This window comes from Furipterus horrens, unplaced genomic scaffold (assembly GCF_987537825.1).
Source record: "Furipterus horrens unplaced genomic scaffold, mFurHor1.1.pri manual_scaffold_5, whole genome shotgun sequence".
NCBI lineage: Eukaryota > Metazoa > Chordata > Mammalia > Chiroptera > Furipteridae > Furipterus > Furipterus horrens.
Window position 1 is genome coordinate 151,522,432 of NW_028327175.1, and position 25,530 is coordinate 151,547,961.

General features: G+C 38.6%; 1 protein-coding gene and 1 long non-coding RNA gene across 4 annotated transcripts in view; one reads left to right on the plus strand and one right to left on the minus strand.

Annotated features, from left to right (window-relative positions):
- The window catches only part of ANK3 (ankyrin 3), a 501,644-nt gene that overhangs the window by 96,070 nt on the left and 380,044 nt on the right, over positions 1–25,530 (minus strand). For 2 of the 3 annotated variants that reach the window (XM_090278064.1, XM_090278066.1), the window contains exons 24-26: positions 16,413–16,466; positions 8,924–9,047; positions 3,838–3,940 (exon numbers count right to left, since the gene is read on the minus strand). In XM_090278064.1, coding sequence (XP_090134190.1) covers positions 3,838–3,940; positions 8,924–9,047; positions 16,413–16,466 — 281 coding nt within the window. Of the gene's footprint in view, positions 1–3,837; positions 3,941–8,923; positions 9,048–10,338; positions 10,574–16,412; positions 16,467–25,530 lie in introns of those variants that run through there. The other variant, XM_090278065.1, reaches the window with a different exon arrangement.
- On the plus strand, positions 11,178–14,004 carry LOC150010115 (uncharacterized). Its single transcript, XR_016511223.1, has 3 exons — positions 11,178–11,313; positions 11,488–11,626; positions 13,941–14,004. It is a non-coding gene; the product is annotated as an uncharacterized LOC150010115 (long non-coding RNA).

A 25,530-nucleotide genomic window follows, 5' to 3' on the forward strand; every position in this document is an offset into this window, starting at 1 on the left:
TCCAGAATCACCTGTGGAGCTTTAAAGAAACACACATGCCCAGGCATCTTGTTTTCCCAATAGCACAGAGGATGCCAGTGTTGCTCCCAATTAAGAACTGCCACTAGGTTTTTGACTCTGGGGGCATTGTAAAATCTGGTGCCCGGGCTCCACCAGGTCCACTGAATCAGGACCTGAGCAATCGTCTTTTTTAAAGTTTTCCAGGTGATTCTCATGAGTGGTCAGGCCTGAGAGTCACTGCTTTCAATAATATCTTTTGACAAATACAAGATGTGGTTTATTTACATGTAATTTCCAGAAGCATATCTACAGGTGACTCTTGATTAAAAGGAAAAAAAGTAAGGTGAAAGAACAGGGACTTTATGGATAAGACTACTTTACAGTTAAAAAAGAAAAAAAACAGAGTCCACTCTTGATTGGGGCAGGTGTTGGGCAGGATTAAGTGGTTCACAGAGTAATCCTGACTAAGGCCCAGAAAGGAATGAGGACAGGCTTACTTCTCCCAGCTCCCTTCCCAGCCCTGGCCTCCACCCTGCCATCAACCAGCACAGGTTCCTAGGAGTGTGGGGGTGGCAGGCCTGTGCAAATTATCCTGGGTCTCAACTGTTCCGTAACTGTGGTTAATGTGCAAACTGATTAATCAGCAGCAGGATTATAAAGAGGCAACAAGGCTTTGTGTGGGTGAGGTCTGCTCATGTTGAAAGAAAGCAGCATGTGGAAATTGAATTTTTATTCATTTTCCGCCTTAATTTATTACAACAACTTGAACTGGGCAAAAACAGGGCAGTTTTAAATCTGACAGTAGTCATGTAACTTTGCTTTAGGAATTCTGAATATTGAAGAATTCTTGCATGCTTTAAACAAAATCAATACTGTAGAGAAATTCCATTTTTGAAATGTATAAATGTAGATTTAGAAGCATGATAGACATAAACTAATAATTTTGCACTTAAAGTCTAATATAAAGTGTGTAAATGAACCTCTAGAGTAAATGCTTCTCAGTTTTGCACAGTGTAACTGGACTCTTCACTCTGAAAGCCTCTCTTTTGAAAAATTAGCCTTTTCTCTCTCTTCTATAATGAATGAGACACTAGGGACTAAATAGGTTAATATAGTTAATAGTTCCTATTTCAGGAACTATTTTCCAATCCTCCAAGTTTTTATTTTGAAGGTGTTTATACAAATAAAAAAGTTAAAAAACCAGTATAAGGAATGCCCGTATTTACTCCACCTAGGTTCAACAATTAACATTTGCCACATTTACTTTTTTCTTCTCCCCGCTACCCACACTACTTTTTTTTTTTTTTTTTTGGCTGAACCATTTGAAAATAAACAGTTGATTTAGTAATTATTTCATTTCTGAAAACTTCAGCATGCATACCCCTGGAACAGAGATATTCCCCTGTATAGCTTCAATACTGTTATCACTGCTAAGAAAATTAACAATTTCCTAACAGTGTAGCCAGTACATTTTCAAATTCCCCCAACTATCCCTCAAATGCCTGTATGCTTCTCAATGTTTTTTTTTTATATCTCTGGTAAATTTATCATGAAGGTGTGTAGCCAAGAGTAAGGTTATATGCTCATTAAACATGTTCTTTCCACAAGGAATGCTTGTCAGACCATGGAATTCTCTGCATTCATCAAAGAAAGCAACTTGCTGCTTCTGTAGTTATCAACTTAAGATTTCTTTGTGAAGGTTTCAAAACGTCCTGCACCCTCCTTCCCCTGCCTGGTCTACAGTGTTGTGACATCCACAGAGCTGCTTTTGTAATTGAAGCAGCAACAAATGGAACAAAAGATCATCAGCTTTACCTTAGCACTTCTCTTTATCCTTTATTTCTTTTCACAAATCCTTCATTCTGAGTTAACGCTGCCTTTCCATTCTACTTCAGTAAGCAGGTCTAGATAGAAGCTTATAGGTAACGAATGGGGTGAGAAATCCATTTGTAAACTTAGAGCATCACAAACATTCATATTGTATTTTAAGGTTGGAGTGCAAAACTTGGGAGGTAGTGTAACTGTGGCAGTGATAATGGTGGTAACAGCGGTGGGCGTGGTGGTGGCAGTGATGGTGAGGTCAGGGTGATGGTGGTGGTGGTCCCAATCACAGGTCCTTGCCCCAGAGCAAATATATATTCAGAAATATAAACCATAACTAGGTTCAATCAAGGATTTGCTATTCCATTACAGAACTATACACGTTTTATGTCAGAGAAAATTGTCACTGATACCCAAGGAATCTCTTTTCACCTGCAGTTTTATAAGTTTTGTGGATTTTTGGGGGGGGGGGGCAAAGAGAATAACAGGCATTTCTACATTTGTAAGTATTATCAATACACCCACTAATATCTATTTCAATTGGGAACATGAAGAGATCAGAATTTACTGACTAGGATAATGACCACAGCCAACCAAGCAGAGTCCTTCAGAAGATCTCAACCAATACCTGGGTAACACCTTATATCCGAGACCTTAGCTTCCCTGTTTGAGACAACTGATTTTTTAGTGTTAACACTTACTTAAACCATGACATGTTATGGCACTTGCATTCATCCCACAAATGGTGTTTTTTGTCTGATGGAACAGTGAATAGCCACTGTATTCCCTCTGTAAAGTCTGCCTGCTAAGAATGTTCTAGAGTACAAAGTACTAAAATGTTTATTGTAGGTCCTTGTGAAGTACAATGTGCATCTGTGTGTCTGGAAACCAGTGTGTCCAGACATGTGGGAGTCCCAAAGATCTGATGTCTGCTGCCTATCCTCTAACTTGGTGATAATTGATGCACTTATTCAGCTGCTCCAATTTAGCTTCACTGTGCAGTGAATAAATCCAGCATCATTTCACCAGTCATTTACATTGTTTAAATATTATAAGCCACTTTTAAACTTAGTTTTATGGTCCAAAAAGTTTCATTCATCATCAATATATGACTGCTAATGTAAAACCAGGTACTGTGTGTATCTAGAATAATGACCCACCCTGAGCCCATAAGTAGCAGGTCTATGTTGCTGGGACTTCATGTATTAAATCAGTATCTATTCAACTACAATTATGGAAAAAAAGAGATTACATAAACACCAAATGAACCTGGCAGAGATTCTGGTAGAAAGCAAAATACTTCACAGCTGGAGAAAGCCCCTTACAGGCAGCTGTGAAACTAAAAGATCAAAACACAACAGCCCTGGTTGGTATAGCCCTGGTTGGTATGGCTCAGTGGATTGAGTGCCGGCTGTGAAACAAAGAATCACAGGTTCAATTCCCAGTCAGAGCACATGTGTGGGTTGCAGGCCAGGTCCCCAGCTGGAGGTGTGCAAGAGCCAACCACACATTGATGTTTCTCTCCCTCTTTCTTCCTCCCTTACTCTCTCTTTAAAAATAAATAAAATCTAAAAAAAAACAAAACAACAAAACATGAGGAATCTAATCTTTAACTACTTGGTGAAAACAATTTCAGCAAATTCCAACATGCATTCAAAGCTTGTTTGGCAAAATCAAACATTCATGTGGATGTCAGCAAATTTAGCTACCAATTATTATTAACTCTCTTTTAAAAACATTAAAATAGATTTGACCTAGAAATGAGAAAAGGAATCCATGCCTTTCCTAGGATTTTCTGGGTTTCTCTCTGTGGGATTTTAGGGACTCACCCAAAGAAGAGAGGGATATTTCCATTTATGGCACAATTGGTTTTTTCTTTAATTGACAGTACAGGAAGATTTATAAATACAAAATCAAACATGCAGAAATATAGTTTTTGTCATGGGACAAAGAGTTTGATTCAAATATACAAATGACAGTTTAACAACCAAGGAATATTTTTAAAAGAATGCCTACCTGCTCTTTTGATGGCACGAGGAGTTCTTCGATCATCATGCTGTCCCGGGCATAGGAGCTTCTGTTCAAGGTGTAGGACCTATCCGAACTGAAGGAGCGGAGGCTGTTGTAGTTACAGTTACCCATTCAAGAGTGGTGGATGATGATGATGAGATGAATAAAAGAAAATTAATGCATGCAACTTGAAGAACAGGCAAGATGGCTAAAAATATCAACAAAAGTTGTTCTTGAAAAGACATCATCAAAAATAAAATCCCTTATATTTGAGGAAATCTCTTAAGCTTGGATGATCTCATGATCAGGTTTTGTTTAAAATTAGGCCAATTGGTGTTAAATCTGTGAGAAGATGAAATGCATAAAAATTCTGGATGTGGCACTGTGACAGGTGAACCAACATGACAACTGAGAACAACCAGATGATGCCAGATAATCTGATAGCCTGAGAGGTTTTTCTATGGTAAGACCTTGCGCTAGGGTCTCCTCTCTTGCTGGCCCATATCTGCCTAGTTCACACTATTAAATGAAATTATGTCTGCTATAAATGGTTCTGTTTATATGTCTTTGGGAACTAGATATAGGATTAACTTATCAAGGGGATTATAGTTGCTACTCGTGGAAAGCACCAGAAGGAAGTAGGTAGTGTTGCAAATACTTTTTACATGGTCTTCTTTGTCAGCTTTCTGGCCTTGACAATTCCAATTCCATGTGTGGTTATGTTTTATTTCCTTGCTCTACTCTTTTCTTAGTTGCTCCTTCTACTCTTTGCCTTTCCAGCCACTTTCGAATCCTTTACACAGCCCCTGAACTTCCCAGAGTGCAAGCTTTCTTATGGCCTGAAGTGCCACTCACTCACCACACTGACCTCTAAACTAAAAACCAGTAGGGGTTTGGGGGATGGCTGAAATGGTTGAAGGTGGCTGAAAGGTACAAAATTCCATATAAAATAAATAAGTCCTGGGGATGTAATGTACAGCGTGGTGACCATAGCTAATAATACTGCATTAGATATTTGAAAGTTGCTAAGGGAGTAGGTCTTAAAAGTTCTCATAACAAGAAAAATAATTGTAACTGTGTGCTGATGGATCTTAATGGGATTCATTGTGATAATCATTTGCAATATATACATATATTGGATCATTATGTTCTGTACCTGACACTGATATAATATTATTTGTCGGTTATATCTCAATCTCAGAAAACGCAATAGAGAAAGAGATCCTGGTAACCCTGCACATATTCACATAGGACACACAAGCTGGTCTGAGCCTTGGCAGAACACCTTGTGATCCCTCAGGAATGCAGGGGATGGAGGCTCGTGAGGAGCTGCTTTAGGCCATCTCCCACGTGCCTCTCTCTCTCACTTGCCATGACACGCTGTCATCAGCTTTTCATAGCTTCCTGAGGCTTCCTGCCCCAGTCTTCCTTGAAATAGAGCAGCAGAAGATGAAGCCACTTAGCTACAGTCTAGAATTGGCTCCTCAGCATAGGCATCCCACAGCTAGTATGGCAGACAGCCCCTTTGTTCTGGTGCCATGTTTTTTTGTATAGGGACAAGGACCATAGTACTTGGCATCTGTCACTGCCTATGTAATTAATAAACTGTCTGAATACAAATGTGGCTGCCTGAATCTTTACCAGTAGACTCAGTCAGACTCTGGCCTTGGCCTTGTGTGTACTAGACAGGGAAAAGAGCAAAGAAGAGGTAAATAAGGAATGACTCCTTGCTTTGCACAAAATGATTTCTTTCCCGCTCTATAGTTACTACACTAAAGATTACCCAAAGTGGGCATTTTTATATCAATACACAGAGGTCCCTGAATTACAGGTATTATTCTAAGTGTCTACATAAATGGGTATGTACATTCTTCTAGGATTAGAGCCTTGGCTTTCATCAGAATCTTAGCGGGATCTCAGACTCCAAAATAACCATTATTCTACAGCCATTATTTAGTGTATTCAGCAAATATTTACTAAGTGCCTATTATAAGCTAGTCAAAATATTAGAAACAGGATATAAAAAAAAAGAAAAAAGAAAAAAAAAGAGTAAGCATTATTCCTGCATAGAGCTTACCTTGAACACTTGCACGGTCAGGCCTCCTGTGCCCAACCATATGCCGTTTGACTCTTAACTCTTCCTGTCCCCCTCCCCCGCTTTCAGTTGTCAACATTTCTTTCTGTTATTCCTGTTTCTAGGGCCTTTACATTCTCTCACGTACAATACCAGTTTCCTAAAAGCAGGAATTCTCTTCCTACTCACTAACTCAATGCTGTTCCACAGATCGGTTTGTGATGACGGATGGGCTCTAAATCGGCACTGCCCAATACAGTGTCCATGGGCCACAAGTGGCCACCAAGCACCTGAAGTGTGGCTACTGACTGAAGAACTGAATTTTTGATTTTATTTAGTTTTAACTAGTTTTAATCTAAATAGCCATGTCACCAAGGGACTACACTATCTGACAGTGCAACTTCTAAGTACTCATAGCAAAGTTCTATTTTGTGATGTGATATGAGAAGCACACTCTCAGCATCAGACATTCATTTCTTTAAGTAATGGTTCTTAGGGTATATATTAATATTGGTGGTAAGTGAGGACAGTTTTACTGTAGATGTAGACAAGGACGAACGCTTTTAAAAAGTAATTACCTATTTATTTTAATTTCAGTTTTTAAATATGTCTAAGATTTGTTGATATGTTTTAAACATCCTCTTGTTTGTTTTACTTATTTAGGCATGCCAACTACAGAACAGAGGCCTGAATTGGAAGCTATCAACAGAAAGGTCGAAAGATGTCTTCGTTGAATATGTCTAAAGTTCTTACTCATGACTGTTCCAGACCAACTTACAATAAACAGATGGAGCCAATTAAATCCATCAAGCTCCACTCGGAATCCTTAATAGAAGTAATTTCAGCTACTAAAATTAGACATTATTTGCATGGGGGTCTGGAAAGCATTAAATTGTTTTTAACTAAGGTCAACTATATTATTTGTAGCCATCAGTATATCCTAAGTGTTAAATACAGGAAATATTAGAAAACCACATGCCTAAGAATTCTTAAAATTATACTAATGTGCCTAACACAACTCAAATAAAACAGCAACCAGCAAACAAACAGCTCTTCAGGACTTTCAAGTCCAGTGAAATTTCTTGTTACTTCATGCACCGTACAAACTTTGTTAAGGGAAAGAAATTCCTTAAGTATTCAGTCAATTTTGCGTAGTAACATTTCTTATCATACATTTAGTTACTTGCTCATTTCCTCAGAATCACAAAACTGATTTGCTAAAGCTGAGCAGAAAAAAAAAAAAAAGAACATGGCAGAACAACACAGCACAGCACAGCACAGCACAGCACAATGCTGAAGAAAAGAAAAATGAGAAAATGAGTCAGGGAAGGGTAGAGAAACACTGGAAAAGTGCCATTTCTTACCTGATCTTGGGACTATTTTAAAGTATTTTTATAAAAAAGAAAAAAAAAAAAAAGCAGGAGAAGAAAGCAAAAGAAAATGAGACAGGGAAAAAAGAAAAAAAATGTTATGGTTGAATGAGATACACATTTAATGTATTAGTTTTTAAATGTTACACTCAGAATATTATACTCTAACAGTACCTGTAAACATATTGGCTTTATGATTTATTTTTATATTTGCCTCTGAGCATAACATGAGTTGCCAATGTAAAAAAAATGAGTTACATACAATAGCAACAAATAATAATAATGGTGCAATCAAAACCAGAAGTATGAAAGCCTTAGAACTTTCTTGGGAAAAAATTATAAGAATATTCTGAATTCATCACTCACTGGATGTCATCTGCTACAATTTTCTATATACAAATGAGTGATCCACAAAATGTTACCTTTTATAAACTATCTCAGGAAAAGAATCAGAATACAAAGGCTATTAAATCTCTAAATATAATTTTCCTTTGAGACCCTTTACGATTCTGCATATTTTCAGTTATAACTTGCTGCTATCTGTGAATACATGAAATATTACACATTATAAAAAGTTATTTCCCCTTCATGTTAATGACACCTGTTACAAGAAGATTTTAAGGACTTTCATATACTATATATATTTATAAAGCAAAATCATACTAAGTTATATGGCATTCCAAATTCTGTTAAAAAAAAAAAAAGAAAGACTAACTCAAAAAAAAAACATCAACTCAGTATCTAAACTGGCCACATCAGGGACACTGAGTATTATCTCAGGTTTACTTTGTGGGAAATGCCATTCACTATTAGACAATGAAACTTTTTACAACAGATACTCAAACTATAGGAAAATGTCCCCAGGGCTTTGGCCTAGGTGGTTTAATTATTAGCTTTAAAATAACTTGACTGTCAGCAAACAAGCTGTTAATCCAACCAGGGAAAATAAGTCCCCAAATTTTGGACAAGGTCCTGTTTCTTTCAACCAGTGTCAAGACAGGTTTGAGCCAAGGTTTTCCACACACCAAAGTTTTAGGCTTCAGTTGTAAGGATTGAATTTGCCACTATTCCTGTCCGTGACTCTTAGTAAGTCACTGTTACACTCCTAACATGTCCCTTGTAAACAAACTAATGGCAGAGTTTTAGAAAAGATACTCAAACTCTTGGCAGGCAATTCTAATAAATAATATGTAATTTTTAAACCTAAAATGCCCTTTTAAGTCTTAATCATGAATTATATTTTCAGTAATGGAGAGAGAATTGTGAACAATCAACAGAAATATTTCTTATTATTGAAAAATAAGATTTTTCTTTCGATATAGAACAAAATTAAATTTTCAAACATGTAACCCAGATTGGTTCACCCAGTTCTGTCTGTGAGCTCTTTGCTGCTATGCTTGAAGCATGACTGCAAGGTGGGAAAAAACAGAACAAACAATTAACATGTTCACTCACATACAATTAAGGACTGAAAATCATGAAAGAAAATAGCAGAGCATGTACACTGGAGTTTAGAACATTTTATCAAATTCATATCCTCATCCAAAGAGCATATTTGGGGACAATGGAGAAAATGAAAATGATGTTGGTTTATGACAAATCATGGTTGTTTTAAATTACCTATGAAAAAACAGTAACAATGAAATACCTGGCAGAACGGGCCCCAAGACTAAAGCCCATGTAGCCTTCGGCAGGCAGAGAATCATCTCCCAGTTCCTTAAGGTCCTGGGGACCAAGGTATTTGTCAGTGTCCCCTGTCATTGCATCTTCACCTGCGAAGGTACAAAGCAAACCAAAATCAGAATCTTCCCTTTTGAAAACAGTCTGTGGTGGAGAAGCCCGATCCTCAGGTCATCAGCAAATCACCCATTCTCACATAGTCATCTTCTCCTGACCCCTGGATAATATTTGTAACTGCCATGTAGCAGGAAAAAGTAGAGGCAGAGGTTAGTTCACAATTTCAGGAGTAAAGTTAAGTAGCAGAAAGAGTTCCTGGTGTTAAGAACCAATTTTAAAACATTTTCCCCATCTCCTTCCTCCCCCTCAAGCCCTGGCAAACTAAAAGGAAAGATCTTTTATGTCACTTAGTTGCCCTCAACTCCCTGTGATGAGGGCATCTTGTTTGAAAGGCTGTTGATGTGAAATGAAAACCACCTCTTCTTTACTTTTCTGGAAATTATATGTGGGAAGGGACTTTTGTTTAAATGGTCTTCTCACACACAGGATTTCAGTTTGGGGCCTCTGTAAGAAACTAGCAAATTATCATACTTAACCTGAACTACTACTGCTCAATTGAGGAACCTTCAATCATATCAATTTTCAACTGTTTCTAAACCAATCAAATTAACAGCCCAGTCCAGTTGCCTCCCGTGTCTAAACCCTGCTTGGAAAGTAGCTCTTCCTTGTATAGAGATCAAATGGAGGTTTCAGCAGTTTGAAAAAGGGAATATAAACAATAAATTGCTCTTTAGCCAACGATACAAAGAGTTAACCACATAAAATACTTTTACTAGCTACATATGCATAACATGACCTCACATGGAAAAACCACATTCCAAGAGTGACAGGGCAGGTTTTCCAGATGCCTTTTGCCCTCGGTGACGGTTCCCATCCTTGCAAAATGCAGCACATGCTGTGGAAAAGTTCCTTCCGCAAAGAGGCAAACTCTGTCTCTCTTTTTATGACCCTCATTCTCTTTCTGGACACAAACTTGGCTGGCTGAGTGAGATTTCAAAAGTGCGTATGTTATGTTTTCTCAAAGGTAAGTGATTCATCCGCTCCAGCTATATTTTCCAATTCCTCTCTCTGTCCCGTTTATAATTTCCATTCATTTAAACTCAGGAAACCACAAGAGCTCAATTTTTAAACTACCAATCAAGTCCAAAAATACACTGTCAACTACTGTTTTTGCAAATATAAAAATTAAACAGATCAACTTTCTCCTGAGACCCAGTACCAAGAGATTATTTTAAGTAACTATTTACAACTGGGCTAATTTGCACACTCGCCACATAGGAGACAAAAACACCACACACCAAGTACAATTTAAAAGAAAGATCTTACTCTGTCGTAAAGCCATTTCCACCAGGCGGGGCTGATCAGAGGTTTTCCTGCTGTTTCCAGGAATTCCTTAACCAGTGATTTAGAATCTACCTCCAAAGCAACCCGAACAAACCAATCCCTGGATTGTATCCACCGTCTTCACCACCACCGCAGAGTTCCTCTCAGCATCTTCTCCTCGTAGGCAATTGAGGAATTACACATCTTTTCCTATTCATTAGAGTTCAAAGATTTTCAGTATTGCAGACCCCCCCCACCCCCCCCAAAAAAAGGAAGAAGAAGAAGAACAAAACCTGGCTACTCCTAATTGAGATTAAGATCCTTTTGATCACTCAGCAGACATCCTTTTAAAGCTCCTTCTGATTGGATTAAAAACTCCTCTGGCAAGCCTCTAGCAGGACCGAATGGTGACATAAATGCAAGCCCTCAGTTATTTGTATGTAAATATGAGGGCAGCTCCAGTGTAGACTTTCGGTAATCTGATACCACTGCTCGGTGCCTAGCCGGTAATCTAGACAGCTCTAAACCCTAAACCGAGGGAGAATCAGCGAGCGAGGTGCTGCATTTCAGTACGAGGTGCCTCCCAACAGGAATGAAGAGCTGGCCAACCCAGGTAGAGGCAAAACAAGAAAACCAAGAAGTGGCCTGCGCTGCAGTGGCAGGGAGCTCCAGGGAAACTTTCAACTTTGTTCTCAGCTGGGAACACCGGGAGCCTCGGTTATTTATGGTCCCTGTCAGGTGGAAGGAGGGACCAAAAAAAAAAAAAAAAAAAAAAAAAAGGCAGAGGGAGGGCCTGCCCTTGAGCTAAAGTTGTGAAACTGTGGGGCAGAGCGAAGAAGCAGTGATTCCATAACTCTCCAAGAAGCTCATGAGAACACACTCAACCCCGCTGCTTTTTAGCAAAAGTTTGAGGAAAAGGAGCAGAAGTGAGACTATCTGGAAAAAGCAAGTGGATGGTCCGCTTTATTTTTGGCACAGGTTCTTTCAACTTCTTATTACCCTCAAGGGGATTAATTTATTCTCCCTCTTGAGAGTTCCCTTGGAGGTGGGCGGGGCCGGGCGGGCTGGAGAGGTCTTCACCGCAGTGGGTAGGTGTTTCTGTCACTTTGCTGTTACATTGTTTCTCTCTCTCTGGGACTCCTGCCTTCACAGCTGCTCCACCCTGTTTATGTTGGCAGTGTGGGAAAAAAATGAAGCAAAGGAAGCGGGACTTTTGCACCCTCCATCTGGGTGCACTGCTGAGGCAATTTCGTTACGCTTTTTCAGAACAACTGGAGACTTAGGCTACAAAGTAAGTAAAGGGTTTGAAACTGTCACGCTGAAGTAGGAGGTTTGCAGCACTTTTTTCATAACAGAGCATCTATGTCTTGGGTTGTTACCTAAATATACAGACATTTGAATCTGTAGAACTGACGAAGCGGGAAACGGATTCGGTTTTCCTGGATAAAACCATAAATAACCTTAACAATAAATGACTCATGGAATATTAAGACAATATGACACCTGGTGTTTTAAATTTGACCAGCCTGGCTCTAATCAACATTGTAAATATGTAGAAATAGAAGTCTTTTATAATGCCTGGTACATATTGAAAAAATATTCCCAAGCGAAAGAATAATTTCCAACCTGTAAAGAACGGTAGGGAAAGTCATGGTAAAAATGAAGAAAATGTCTAAAACGTTGGTCTGTATTCCACAACGGCACTTAAAGTCCAAACAGTCTAGCAAAGCCTTAGTCGATGAGTGTGTTGCTCAAATGTCCTCACAAGGCTGCAATGGAACAGGCCATGCCTCTTGACTTCCCAGCCGCCTCTCTGGCCAGTCCTCCACACCCATCCTGCCCTCTGTCACACAGAATTATCTCAGGCATTCGAATTCCTGAAAGTCTTTTAGGCTTTGAACCACTGCACAGGGTGCATTCTCTTGATGGAACCTTTACCTTCTCCAGTGTTTGACTCTTTCCAGAACTCCTCCCACCTCACTCACTCTCCTGAGATGTCCCTCCTGTGGCCTTGCCTTATCAGAGTGTATTGCCAACAGAAACATCTGCTCAGTCTCTCCCACTGGATGGTGCGATCCCTAGATTAGGAACCAAATTTTGCCACGCCTAGCATGTAGTAAATACCCCATAAATATTTTTTAATTCGTGACTGCTTTTATTAAAGAGGCTGGTAGTTTTGCTTTTCTTCCCCAACTAAATTCCACAGTAACTTAGTACTCTTTGGGCATGTCAATAAAATTAAGTTTTCATTCCTCTTTACCCATCCTTTCTAGCCTTCATAAATGGTCACTATGAAACCAAAAGAAGTCTGGGGTGGAAGTGGGAGCTATATACATCTGACCAAAGATTAATTAAAATAGCCTTATGACATTACGTAATTATGCATTTACCACTTCAGAAAAGTGAAAATATTTCTTACAAGTCTGGGAATTTAGAATTAAAAGCACTGGTATTAGTTTAATGCAGTTTTGCATAGTAGGTGCTCTGGATTAAAATCCAAATTCTATCATTACTGATTAGGTGACCTTTGGAACACTTGACTCAGCCATTTCAGCCTCTACAAAACTGGGTTAGTAATTCTGCCTCTATCCCTATCCCAGTCATCTCTTGGGGTATTAAATAGAATAATGTACAAAATAAGGGCTTAATGCGCACTAATCATTACTATTATTCTGCAGCACAGTGTTCTCTAGTGCCCAAGCATCTGAATGTATGAACTTATATAGTTAAAATTTAAATTGCTACTGTTCATGCTGGTAAGGGCAAAATCCAACCACAGCAGCAAATTGTCCCTGCTCTCTAATGGATGACACAGGGCCTGGCACATCATAGGTGTTCAAAAAACATTTCTTGACTGAATGAATAAATAAGCAATAATAATAAAGTGAACTCCCCTTTCATTCAACACAATATTCTATAATTATTGTATAGTACAACATACTACTATATGAAAGATTAGAAAGGCATGAGATGAACTATACTGAGTGACTTAATAACTGCCTCTAATCCAGTCTATAATCTAAAAGCATTTTGATTAGTGGAAGCTCCTGACCAATACTTCTTATACAAGTGAGTATAAGCCAAAGGTATTTCATTAATGGACAACACTCAAACAACATTAGATACGGTATACTTAGTGAAAATGTATACAGGGGTGGGCAAAAGCAAAAGTAGGCTTACAGTTATAATACAACTAAATAATAGAATAATTAATACTATTACAAAAACAAACTGTTTCATGGATTCATAACCGTAAACCTATTTTGTCCACCCCTGTATGAGGGGCCACCTCCAGAAAACCAGAATTACCTTTTGGAGAGTGGGCCCCTTTTAGTACAGGCATCCCCACTACGTGAGTGTTCTAGGAACCCATCTGTATCAATGTACCAGCTAGCGTTGTTGTGAGAGGCTGTGTTTGGCTTCAGTGAATTTTTTTGAAGACTCTTTCAACTCATTGGCCCATTTCATGATGGGTGATTTATGAGCATAACTGCACACACTGTGCTGAGTGTTCATTGGTTTTTGACCCAAAATTGCATGACCCCTGTGCCCCGCCCTCCCCAATCACCCAATCTTGCCCTGAGAAATATTTTCTGTTTCCCCAGATTAAAAAAAGTCCTCAAAGGGAAATGTTTTGCCCATGTGGAAGAGACGAAACAACAACAACAACAAAAAAAGGCAGAAGCACAAAAAGGCATCAAAATCAACAAATTCTAAAATTGTTTTGAGCAGTGGAAAAAAATCTCGATAGGTGTATTGCATCAAATGGAGAACATTTTGAAGGTGACTGAAGCTTAAACATGTAAGAATACACAATTTTTAAAAAATGGATTGTTTTTTGGTGCATCCCCCCTCATATATTACCAACAAACACAAATTTTCACTAAGAAGTACTTGTGTGGGTTTATGTTCTCTGTTAAGTAATTGGTACATTGGCTTGACTTTTGGACAATAAAATGCAGGGAAGTAATTTTGTATGACTTCTGAGTCTGAGTTAAAAAGAAACATTTGTTTCTGCCTAAGTCTCTTGGAACACTTTTTTTGGGGAAGCCAATCCAATATAAGAAAGTTGTCTACCTCCAGAGCATCATGCTTTAGAGGAAGCTCAGAGTAGTCATAGGAAGGTGGCACAGAAATCAGCTCTCAGCTGTTCCAGCCAACCTGGCTGAGGAGACAGACCTCTGAATGAAGACAGCATACTGAACATCCTGCTGTGATGCTCTTGCCTCAGTTGCTATCTGACTATAATCTCATGAAAGATCTCAAGAACCCAGCTGAGCCTAGTCAACTCGCACAACCATGGGAGATAACAATAAATTAAACCACTGAGTTTAGAGATGGATTCTTACTTCCTAATAATTAGTAGAAACAGAGCAGAATGAGAAACGAGAAGGTCCAAACATAAGCCAAAGAGGTCACACACTGGTTGCCTAATGCATCCATCATAAATTAGTTAGCTGTCTCATGCATTATATGATTAGGGTAGTCAAAGTCCAGGGAAAGTACACTGGTAAATGCCACTAGTGGACTCATTGTTTTAGTACTGATTTTATATCTTTCAAAATTAGGAACACTGGTGTTCTTTTTTGTTAATCCATTTCATATAATGCCAGAGGCTGGAAAACGTCCAAAGAAGAGTACAAAATACCCCAAATCTATTCTGATCCCATCATTAACCAAATAAAAGCTGTTCAGCAGAGACACTGCACTTCAATGTCCCAGCTAACTTCCCAGTCCTCCGAGCATGACAAGGTTGAGAGAAGAGGTTTCCTGTACCACAATCAAATGGTCACAGATCCATACACTTTATCTACCAGGAAATAATACAAAATAGAATCAGGGACAAAGGAGAGAAAGAAAGATAACACATATATTAAATTATTATCAGGACTGAGGTAGATCAAATAGGTGTCAGTGCCTGGTGGAATATACCTAATCCAAGTTCCTTCCAATCTTTCATTATGCCCACTAATGATCCTTTACAGGTTGAATAAAGGAAACAGTTCTTGGCCTAATATTTATAAGAGTTTTCATGTCCTAGAAATTTTTTTCTCTTTTTTTCTTTTGCATGTAATTTTCTTCTACTCTTTTCTCCCTTAAAACCATCACCAATGAATACTTTTGTTGCTTTTCCAAAGGTTGAAAATTGTTTTCCCATCTAAATGGAGACTAGAATAATAAAGAAAGGTCCTTAAGGTAACTATACCAAATTATATTGTCAGAAACTTTGCTTAATTTCTCTTCTGTGAAATACAGAATCTCCCCAAGGAATGTATTTTGTCACATTATATAGTAGAAATTAATAGTATAAAACACCTTAAATGATTAATAGAAGACCTCCAAATTAGATGGGACTTAAAAAAAGCTACATTAGAAAGAATAAAGGGGTACTTAGTCTATATATTCTAGTGATTTGTCAGGAGTACTTTCTTACTAGAATTCAACAAGGAGTCTTATAGATTAGCAGTTAATGATCAGAATTTAGAAGATTCAAATTTACTCTGCTTGTTCTGAAAAAAGTGATTTTTTTTGATCATTAAATAGCAAAGAGAGGAAATGAAAGATTATTGGAAAAAGAAATCCTTTAACCATTTCTTGAGTACATTATAGAATAGTATAGTAGAATGAGATCACATCATTAAAATCAACCCTGCTATTTATTGAGCATTTACTATGTTCCAGACACTGTTTGGTGGTTCATAAGTATTATAATTCTCATAACAACATTATAAGATAGAATTGTTGTCTCCATTTAAAGATAAAACCCAGTTCACACAGTTAAGAGTAAGATCACTTAAAATATGGAGAAAATAAATTTCAAAATCAGTTGGTTTGACACAGAACTTTACTTTTAACTACTGCAATATGCTATGCTATTAAACAAATACTATAAAAAATTGGTAACCAAAATTTAAGCTCCATGAGGGCATGTTTTTTTTCTATTTAATTCCATGCCCAGGGCCCAGAACAGAGCCTGGCACACATAGTACTTGCTTAATAAATGTGTGCAATGAGAGTTCAGTGATTGCCTTTGGAGATGGCAACTATATTACTTGAGTGAGAAGGAGGAGACTTACTTTTCACCATCAACTCTTGTACCTTGGGAATTTTATACCATGTGCATCTATTACCTAGTCAAAAAATGAATAAAATTAAAATAAAATAAAAATCAGGGACTGCAGGTAAGTCATTAGGCTGTGTGTTCCACATAACTGGAAAGGTTTTTTGACATATAAAGATCTGCTTGGTAGATATTGCGATGTGTATGTGTACCAGCCAGCAAGTATCCGGCAAACATGAAGAGTAAACTCAGTATTTTACAATATTCAACCTTACTTGCCTCTTTAAGAGATAAAACAGAAGAAATGAACTAACAAGGCAGGAAGAAGGAGATGCATGATATTAATGTACTTCTGGTAGCTTCCCAAAGTTCTTAAGTAGCGGTTCTCAACCTGTAGGATGCATTAGAATCACAAGTTCCCATGAGAACCTAATGCTCCTGGTCTAGGGACCACACATTGATAAACACTGATCTTAAAAAAATCCTTACAAATTAATGACAATGATCTAATGGCAGTATTGAGTCTACAGAATTAAATATCTATTTTCCTAGTGGGAATTACTAGAATGAGTAAAACATCAACTTCAGCAGCTGAATTCAATGAATCGAGTGGAGTGTCTCAGATTTCAATGTGTATATTTCTATCACCTGGAGTCTTTGTTAAAATGCAGACACTGATTCCACAGGCCGAGGGCCAGCTCTGAGATCCTGCACGTGTAACAAACTCCTAGGTGACTGCAAACTGCGCTTAGAGTAGCAAGACAGTAGAGCAGTGGGCTAGGGCTATGTTATGAGTAAAGCCAGCTATTGCCTTTGAGTCACGCTATAATTAATAGGAAAGTTACTAAGATTACGGATCTGCGCATATGCCACCTTGCAACTCCTTCTTGGGATGAAGAGCTGGCATTAAGCGAGATCTCCTGTGAGTGTTCTGAGAGACGGATATGAGAATGTTGGGATGTACAGATGACAGAATTGTGGACTCTATTTTGGAGGTTCATGTGTGTGGCTGGAGAGGCAGAAAGTGCTCACAACTCCCGTACCATCTGAGATGGTTGGAAGCTCAGAGAGAGGCTGATGACCCCAAGCCCAAGGTGAAGAAGGGAGGGAGCTCCCTGCACTCTTCACCTGCCCTTTCTGTCAGGAATGAGCAGATGCTGATTTAACCATTTGTTTTCCAGCATCGCCTGGCAGTGGTGTGGGTTCTTTCAAGACATAAACTAAATGCTGGAATATAATATTTTCTTGCTTTCTTTTTCAAACATGTGAGAACAATAGGGTAAGTTGAAAAAATGTTTAGGTGAGCATTGAGTGGAATAAGTGGTCTTAAGAAGGCTGAAGAAGTGTGTGTCATAATAAGGGATTCACGTGCCTCTTGTGGGAGGGCCATCCCCTGCACTGTTCTGTTCTTCTCCCCAGCACTACCTGCTCAGAAGACCATGGCTTCATGGCTGGCCAGCAAGGAATCAGGCTGGAATGGCAAAGTCTGCAGGTCTCTTAAAACAAGTTGCTGTTACCCTACAGAACAAATGACTCTTTTTTGCTCAGGCTGCTTTTTTTCTTTTTTTAAAAAGAGAACAAAAATCACTTTGCCTCTTTACTCTTCAACATTGTTCTGTTTTTTGTTTGTTTTGTTTTTGTTTTTGTTTTTTTGTGGCTAGATGTACTTCTTTAAAAAACTGTGGAGTACTTTACTGCTCCTTAATTTGGGCTAGATATAGTTTCTAAAGTAAGCATGCATGACTCAGTGTTGGAGGTTCTCCAGATGTAGCAACGAAAACCGCTCCCTGTGAACTTGGTTGGGTTAATAAACAAACCCATTCCAGAAAAGAAAAAGAATTCAGTGTCTTTCCTGTGAAGAGGTAGAAAAAGACAATGTTGTAATAGTCACTATCATTTTTCATGTTCTTTTCAATAGTCCTTAATCCTAATCTGGAAATTCCCCTCAGCCATCTAAGTAAGATTACACAATACACTGACTTGGTCAAATGAACTAACAACAGAATGCAGCTAAGAAGGAGTGCAAAGTTGCTTACACTCTCCTCATTATCTAGAATCTATGCCACTTGTAAAGAAGCCTAGATGATGAATAAATTACTAGCCACAACCAAGCGCTGTGAAATCAGGCAAGAAAATGCTGGTTCTTACTTGAAGCGAAATTAGGTTGCTAAATTCAAGGTGGCAGTGGCCTGCCAAGTGGTCCTTTTTTCTATTCATTTTCTTAGTGACTCATCTAGCTTCGACTCCAAATCCAGACCTTCTTAGTCCCGGCTCTCCAGTATGTAGGTGCATAAGGACCATATATACAAAACAGGAACATGTTCGCTGTCCCCAGGTACAAAGGAGGACCAGGATTATGTATACATTGTGGGCAAGAGTTTGGCCTCCTCCTTCCCTTATATCCAAACTGCCTTTCATTGTGCAGGGCAATAAACATGCTTTTTAAAGTTTCTTTTGTATTTCTGAGCTAAAAGACATGTACATACAAGGTAAAGACACGCAGGCCTCTTGTCAGTTCTCACCCTCACTGTGGTTCTGGCCCAAGTGATCAGACCACCTCTTCCCATTTGTCCCTGGTTCTCAAACCCCTCCTGTCCCTGGATCTCTGCCCCCCACCCTGCCTTCCCCTGCCATTCATTCTCAGTGCTGATGTTTCACTTTCTTCTCTCTGCAGTAAGGGTGCCAGTGTGAGGGGGAGGGGACTAGGGTGGTTTGACTAGGACTCGCTTCCACACGAGGCAGGTCACACTGTCCAGGTAAATGGGCAGGGATTAAAATACTTTGGCAGGGGTGATGGGGAAAAGCATGTTCAAAATTACAATGTGTTTCAGGCAAATGAAAAAACAACCTGTCATCCTTAGTCAATAAACATGCTTAATTCTCCGTCATCTCTTAAGATAATCACCCTCTGCCCACTCGTTCCACAGGCTTCTTGGGGGGAAAAATACACTCACTGTCTGACTACTCACCTGCATTAGAAGTCCTCCTCCTGAGCCTACATTCACGATGTCATGGACATGTCAGAAGCTGAGGTCTCCTGTGCTCATCTGACTGGACCTTTCCAGGGAAGCTCCTCCCATGGCTTCCCCAATAACTCACTCTTTGGCTTCCTGCCTCCACTCTTCACCCGCTCCCTCTCCATATCCTTTGGCATTCCTCTTCCTCTTAAATGTCTGTGTGCCCAGGGTTTTCCAGAATGGCTTCTCTTCCTCCCATGTCCTGTCTGGGGTCCTCATCCAGACTGATGCTCGGCTTCACTGGCCCCTGCTCCTCGTGTGCTGGTCTCTACTGCGGAGGTCTCTGCTTCCCTGTCTCTGACACTTTGACCAATAAGTTTTCTGACGTGGGAACACTTCTTTCCAGTCCCCACCCTCTACGCTCTCCCCTAAAAGTTGTTTGTCCAAATTCTATCTGTGCCTTAAAATGCTTCCTCCCTGAGGTCTTCAGTAACCTTCCCATCTTTTGAATTTCCTTGTCACTTGATCTGTTCTTCTCTTGACTTAGAGCATGTTATTGAGTAGAAGAGTCAAAGCAGGAACACTAAATTCAGTTTCTAATTTCCTTGATATGTGAACCTGAACAAACATCTTAAAGTCTTTGAGCTTCAGATTCCTTAATCTAAATTAAAACTAATAACACTTTAAATTAGGACTAAGTGTAAATGAGGAGCAATAACTGTACAGATAGTGCTCTCAATTACTTGGACAAATTAAACAAGATAAGGTACCTTGTAACTAACATTCCCTGAGACCTCTGGGCTCACCCCTTTGCACATTATCTCATTCAAAACTTATAATAATCCGACAGCTGTGGGACTCTTATCTAAGTTACCTGCACCACTGAGGTTAGAGTAGAGGTTATGGACAGGGATTTGTGTATAAGCACTGCAGGGACTTGTATGACCTGGATCAAGTTTCTTCACCTTAATGGAGTGGACTTTCCACATCTAGACAGTAGGAAAACCATGACTAACTTAGAGGATCACTGTGAGTGTTAAGTGACATAATGCATGAAATGTATGTAGCTTAAGGCCTCGCCCATAGAGAAGGCTCAATAAATGGTTAAGTACTTGTTTATGATGTTGAGAGTGCCCACTGATGTGGAATCCTGTGGAGGGACAGAGACACAGTAAATGAGTGATGTCTAACCAGTGGCATGTGGATCCACGAATAAGGGCCTCTGTGGGTGTGTCCTAAGAGTTCTGACAGTGATAAGGACAGCTCTGCTCCTCTAGTGCTAATAGGCTGGTGTGAAAGAAAATAAATAAAATTACTCACAAGTTGTCAAACTATAGTCTGTGGGTCAGGTCCAGCCTGCCCTCCTAGTTCTGCAAATCAAGTTTTCTCACATAGCCATGTCCATGTGTAGAGGTATTATATCGACTGCTTTTGTGCTACAAAGACAGATTTGAGTCATTGGGAAAGAGACCATGTGGCCTGAATATTCTAAAATATTTGCCATTGGCCCTTCACAGAAAAAAATGTGCTGCCCCCTGAAATTTATGACTAATAAACTGATATGAACATTAGGAGGAATCAAAAAGTGTGATTGAGAGGAGAAGGGAAAGGAGGAAGCCAGGGGATATATCACACAGGATTTATCGATTGCAGAAAGGGACTGAGTTTTAGTCTAAGTGCAATGTAAAGCCTTGAGAGATTTTGACTTTAGTTGTGTATTTTGGGGGTGCATCTGTATTATTTGTGGGGGATAACTACTTTTATCCTGAAATACGGCAGCCGCACAGAGACCATGTAAAATGTAAATGTACACTTTAATTAATTGTTATAAAATAAATAGCATCCAGGGAAAGAAGCCTCCCACATCCCCATCCCAATCACAGCCTCCTCCACCTTCAATCCCTCTGTTTATGATATTCTTGTCCTTCTTAAAAATAACCTCATGATATACTTTGACAATTCTACCTGAATTTGATGAATTTTATCTTTGCATAACCCAGCAACTACACTCCTAGGTTTAGGCCTTGCAGAAATGTATGCATAGGTATACCAGGAGACATATATAAGATGATTTGTAGCAGCTTTGTTTGCAACAGCCCCACACTGGAAACAAGCCTCATTTCCATTAATAGACAATAGATAATTTAATTATGGCATAGGCAGACAATGGAATATTGCATAGACATAAAAATAAACTACAATTATATGCAACGGCATGAATGAATCTCAAAAACATTACTCTAAGCTGCGGAGGGTTTTAAGCTGGGGAAAGGAGTAACACGGTGCAATGTATACTTATCAAAGACTGCCCAAGATGCTGTTAAAAGGCTGGGTCTGTGGGGTAAAAGCAGGAGCCCTGGAAAGAGCCTCTTGCAGTTCCTATTCCCTGGGAGAAATGGTGGGGGGTGGGGGGAGCGGGATTAGGGTGGTGCCCATGGGGATCCAGAGGAGAGGGATTAGAGATGTACTCTGGAAGTAGAACTGATAGGACTTGCTGATGGATTGGATATGAGTGGTTAAAAAAAAAAAAAAAAAAAAAAAGGAAAGAAAGAAAGAATACTTAACCACAAGTTTTGACTTAGGTAATGGACTTATTTACAGAGATGGAGAAGGGTAGAAAGAAGCACTGTTTAGGAGGGTATATTTAGGGCACAATGAAGTAAGTTCTCTATGAGAATCTCAATGGAAACAGCAAGTACATAGCTGGGAATCCCAGTGGATAGTGTGGGTGAAAATCACTAAACAATTCCAATTCCAAAGAAAGGCTACCAAAGATAGGATGGACTCCATTTTAGAATAAAGGCCTTGGTCCTGGTCCAGAGATCTTTTTCTTTAGATAAAAATTCCTTTAAATTCATTATTGTTTGAGATCCAAGTACATCTTGGGGGAGTCATTATAAAGCTATTTATCAGTTCAATACATAGCTTAGGGCTGTTGCAGTGAGGAGGGATTCAATGGTGAGAAAAAGAAACAAGCAAATCTTTTCCACTCTGCATTTTCAGAAATCTGTGAAACCATCTTTTCCTTGAGTCTCCCTCCTCTTTGATGCAATTGACCAAACATATTGAAGATCTGCTGGGTACCAGGCACTGTACTAGGCTCTGGGGATACACCTGAGAATAAGACTTAGTTGTGCTTCTGGTGTTTCACTTTGACTTTACCACTACGAGTACCATGCAATTAAGCAATGTCTATCCAAAAGGTCAGTTATAAGCAGAGAAATATCAAGCAAAAGGCTAGATGACTTAAGAGATATTTGTACAATGATAAAAATTCAGGTGAAGAACAATTTCTGCATGACACAACCACCACTCCTTTAAACCATGCAGGGGCAAGCTCATCTCCAAGGCCTCTTTCCAGAGCTATAAAGCTAAAAGCATAATCATCTGGTTTATTTATTGGGATGCCAGAGATTAGGATAGCAGGACTGGCATTTGAAGGATATTTTTCAAGTGTCTTTCCTGATATCTAGTTTCACGTTTCCCAAAGTAATGTCTCCTGATTTTTTGAGTTTCAGATGGTGCCAAGTAAAATTCTAGCTATTCTCCCCCAATTGAGAATACTTGGACATATTTACTAAAATGACTTGCTTTGATTCTTAAAATCAATTCTAAATCATGTTCACAATTATTTTACTTGAACTTGCATCTCTTGGTCAATATATTTCTTTTGCCAAGATGACCAGATGAAGGTATAATATTTCTATTGTAATCTCATTAAGATCCTTAAATAATAATTCTTACTGCCTTGTGATAATTTTGAAGAGCATAGTTTGCTCATGCTCCTAACCACAATGTTTTAAAAAAGAAATTTAAAAATACATTCTTGGGCCCTCTATATAAGAAAACAGATCATGTTAGGGTATCGGTGAAAGACGTCATCCAAAACCAGATCCATCTCCTTGTCTAGCTCTGCCACCCACCTGGTTGGGCAAACCACTCAATATTTATTTGGGCTTTGCTTCCTCATCATTATAATGGAGAGCATGGGCTACCTGACACTGACCCTGCCCTTTCAGTGCTTTGAAATCTGTGGATTTTAATTTGCTGTGGTTTCTGTCAGGCACTGAAATGGGCACAAGGTGAGCTGAGCGTGACTCTTCTCACCCCTCCCATCAGTCTCATATAGGATGAGGTTTTATTGCTTTATCGGATCTCAAGCCCATACATAGTTGATAATTACTTCTATGTTGTACGTAGAATGCTATTTTTTATTTTAATATTTCATATCTGTATTTGATCCTGAAGAGATTTTGCAGTCCTAAGAAATTGTAAGTACCTAAGAATTAACTAATTCTTCCCAGCAAGTTTGCTCACCCAGTTGTCTCATAAATCTGCTCAGTAGTCATATTTCATAGAATTGCCTTTTGGGGTTTTACTTTTCATGGCTTAATTCCATTTCTCATTATGTCTCATCTACAGTTTTTAAATCTGCTACCCAATCCACTAAAATTATGCAAGTTAAGATAATATTTTACACACATTTTAAAATTGTTTACAAAATATATTTTATAGGCATTTAAAGTATAAAACTAGTGTTGAACTAAAGCTAACTGTGAAACCCCCAGCTGGAAAACAATTTCAACCTTAATCTCAATTTTCTTTCTCCCTCTCGTGCCTTTCTGTTTCTTATTTTTATCTCTCTTTTCTTTCTTCTTCTTCCATACACTTTCTTCTTTCTCTCATTTTTTCTTCTCTTTCTTTTGAATTACAATCTCAATCTAACTGGCACTAGAATCAAGATATTTATATATGCATATTAATTATAAAATTAATGTATGTAACATTTACTGGGAAAGAAAACAGCAGGGCATTAAGATATTTGTGAACCAGTCTAGGTCTCTGAAGAGCTTTGTTTACCTCCTACCTGTATGTTTGGGCTTAAAAATCTATAGTAGATAATGTTGCTTATCTCCTTTTCTTCTACTGTTCGGCTTTGCTGCGACTTCTTCGACTTCTTCATTTGGTCTGCTCTGTAACTTGACTCCATTGTGCCCCTAGGTCATTGACTGATAGCATTGTCTAGACTTGTTTAATTTTTTTTTTTTTTTTTTAGCAAGTAATCCAAACATTCTTTCTTCTACACTTTCTCATAGTGGACCAAATAAAGAGGAGAAAGAGAAGGAGTAGGCAAAAAAGAAAGAAGAGAGACTACTGTTCTGTTAATATTTACTCAATTTTTATAATTTAGAATAAAAATTATATTTTTCCATATTACATACCCATTTTTCTGTTTTTTCTTGAGAAAACTGACAGCATATATTGCTATTATTTTTATTTTCTTTAAAAACCTGTTGATATCCTCAGCACCTTGGGATACCAGTGTAGTAGTATCTTACTAGTTCTTGTAGAGAGATATTTTCACAACATGTGGTTTCATGGAAATAAACAGTTGCCACAATTCCTAGGGCTTACTGAAACAGGCAGCCCCAAATCCAACTAAAGTGCCAAAGTTCTGGCCAAACTATCACGCAAATGAGTCAGAAGTAAAAACTATCATTAAGGTTGTAGGGGCCTCTTTAAATTAACATTTCAAAATGATTAGTTTTGGGATTTGGAGTAGTACAGAAACGCTAGTTTCTGCAGCAAAGAATGATGTAGTACATGACAGAACAAATGTGGCTTAACAGTGCTCCTTTAAGTAAAATTTAGGGACAATAGCTGACAGTAATATTAGTATGTCAAATTAAATATATATTACAACCTCAAACATATCTTAATCTTCAATAATAGATTTTTAATATCATCCATGGACAAAACAGTAACTCTTCCACAGTCTGCTCTGACCACACCCCATCTAGAATGCCGTGTTCAGTCCTGGCCACCTCAATTCACGATGAACAGAGGCACATTGAAATGTTCATAGGAGATTGAGTATCATGGTGAGGGAACTGGAAGGAAGTGGTGATAATATGCCCAGCGGGGAAAAAAAAAAAAAAACTAAGAAGAAATATGAAAAGTACTTCCGAATGTTGAAAGGACTATCCTATGAAAGAGGCAAATTTTGTTCTAAATAGTGTCAAGTATATCAGGGCTGGACTCAATGAGTAAAAGCTAAGAACACTCAATGAAATGACTTATTAAATATAGAGTTGCTCACAATGGCATAGGCAGTTTGGGAATCAGGAAATTCCTATCATGTGAGGTACTTGGGAAAAGGAACTCTTAAGCAGAGGA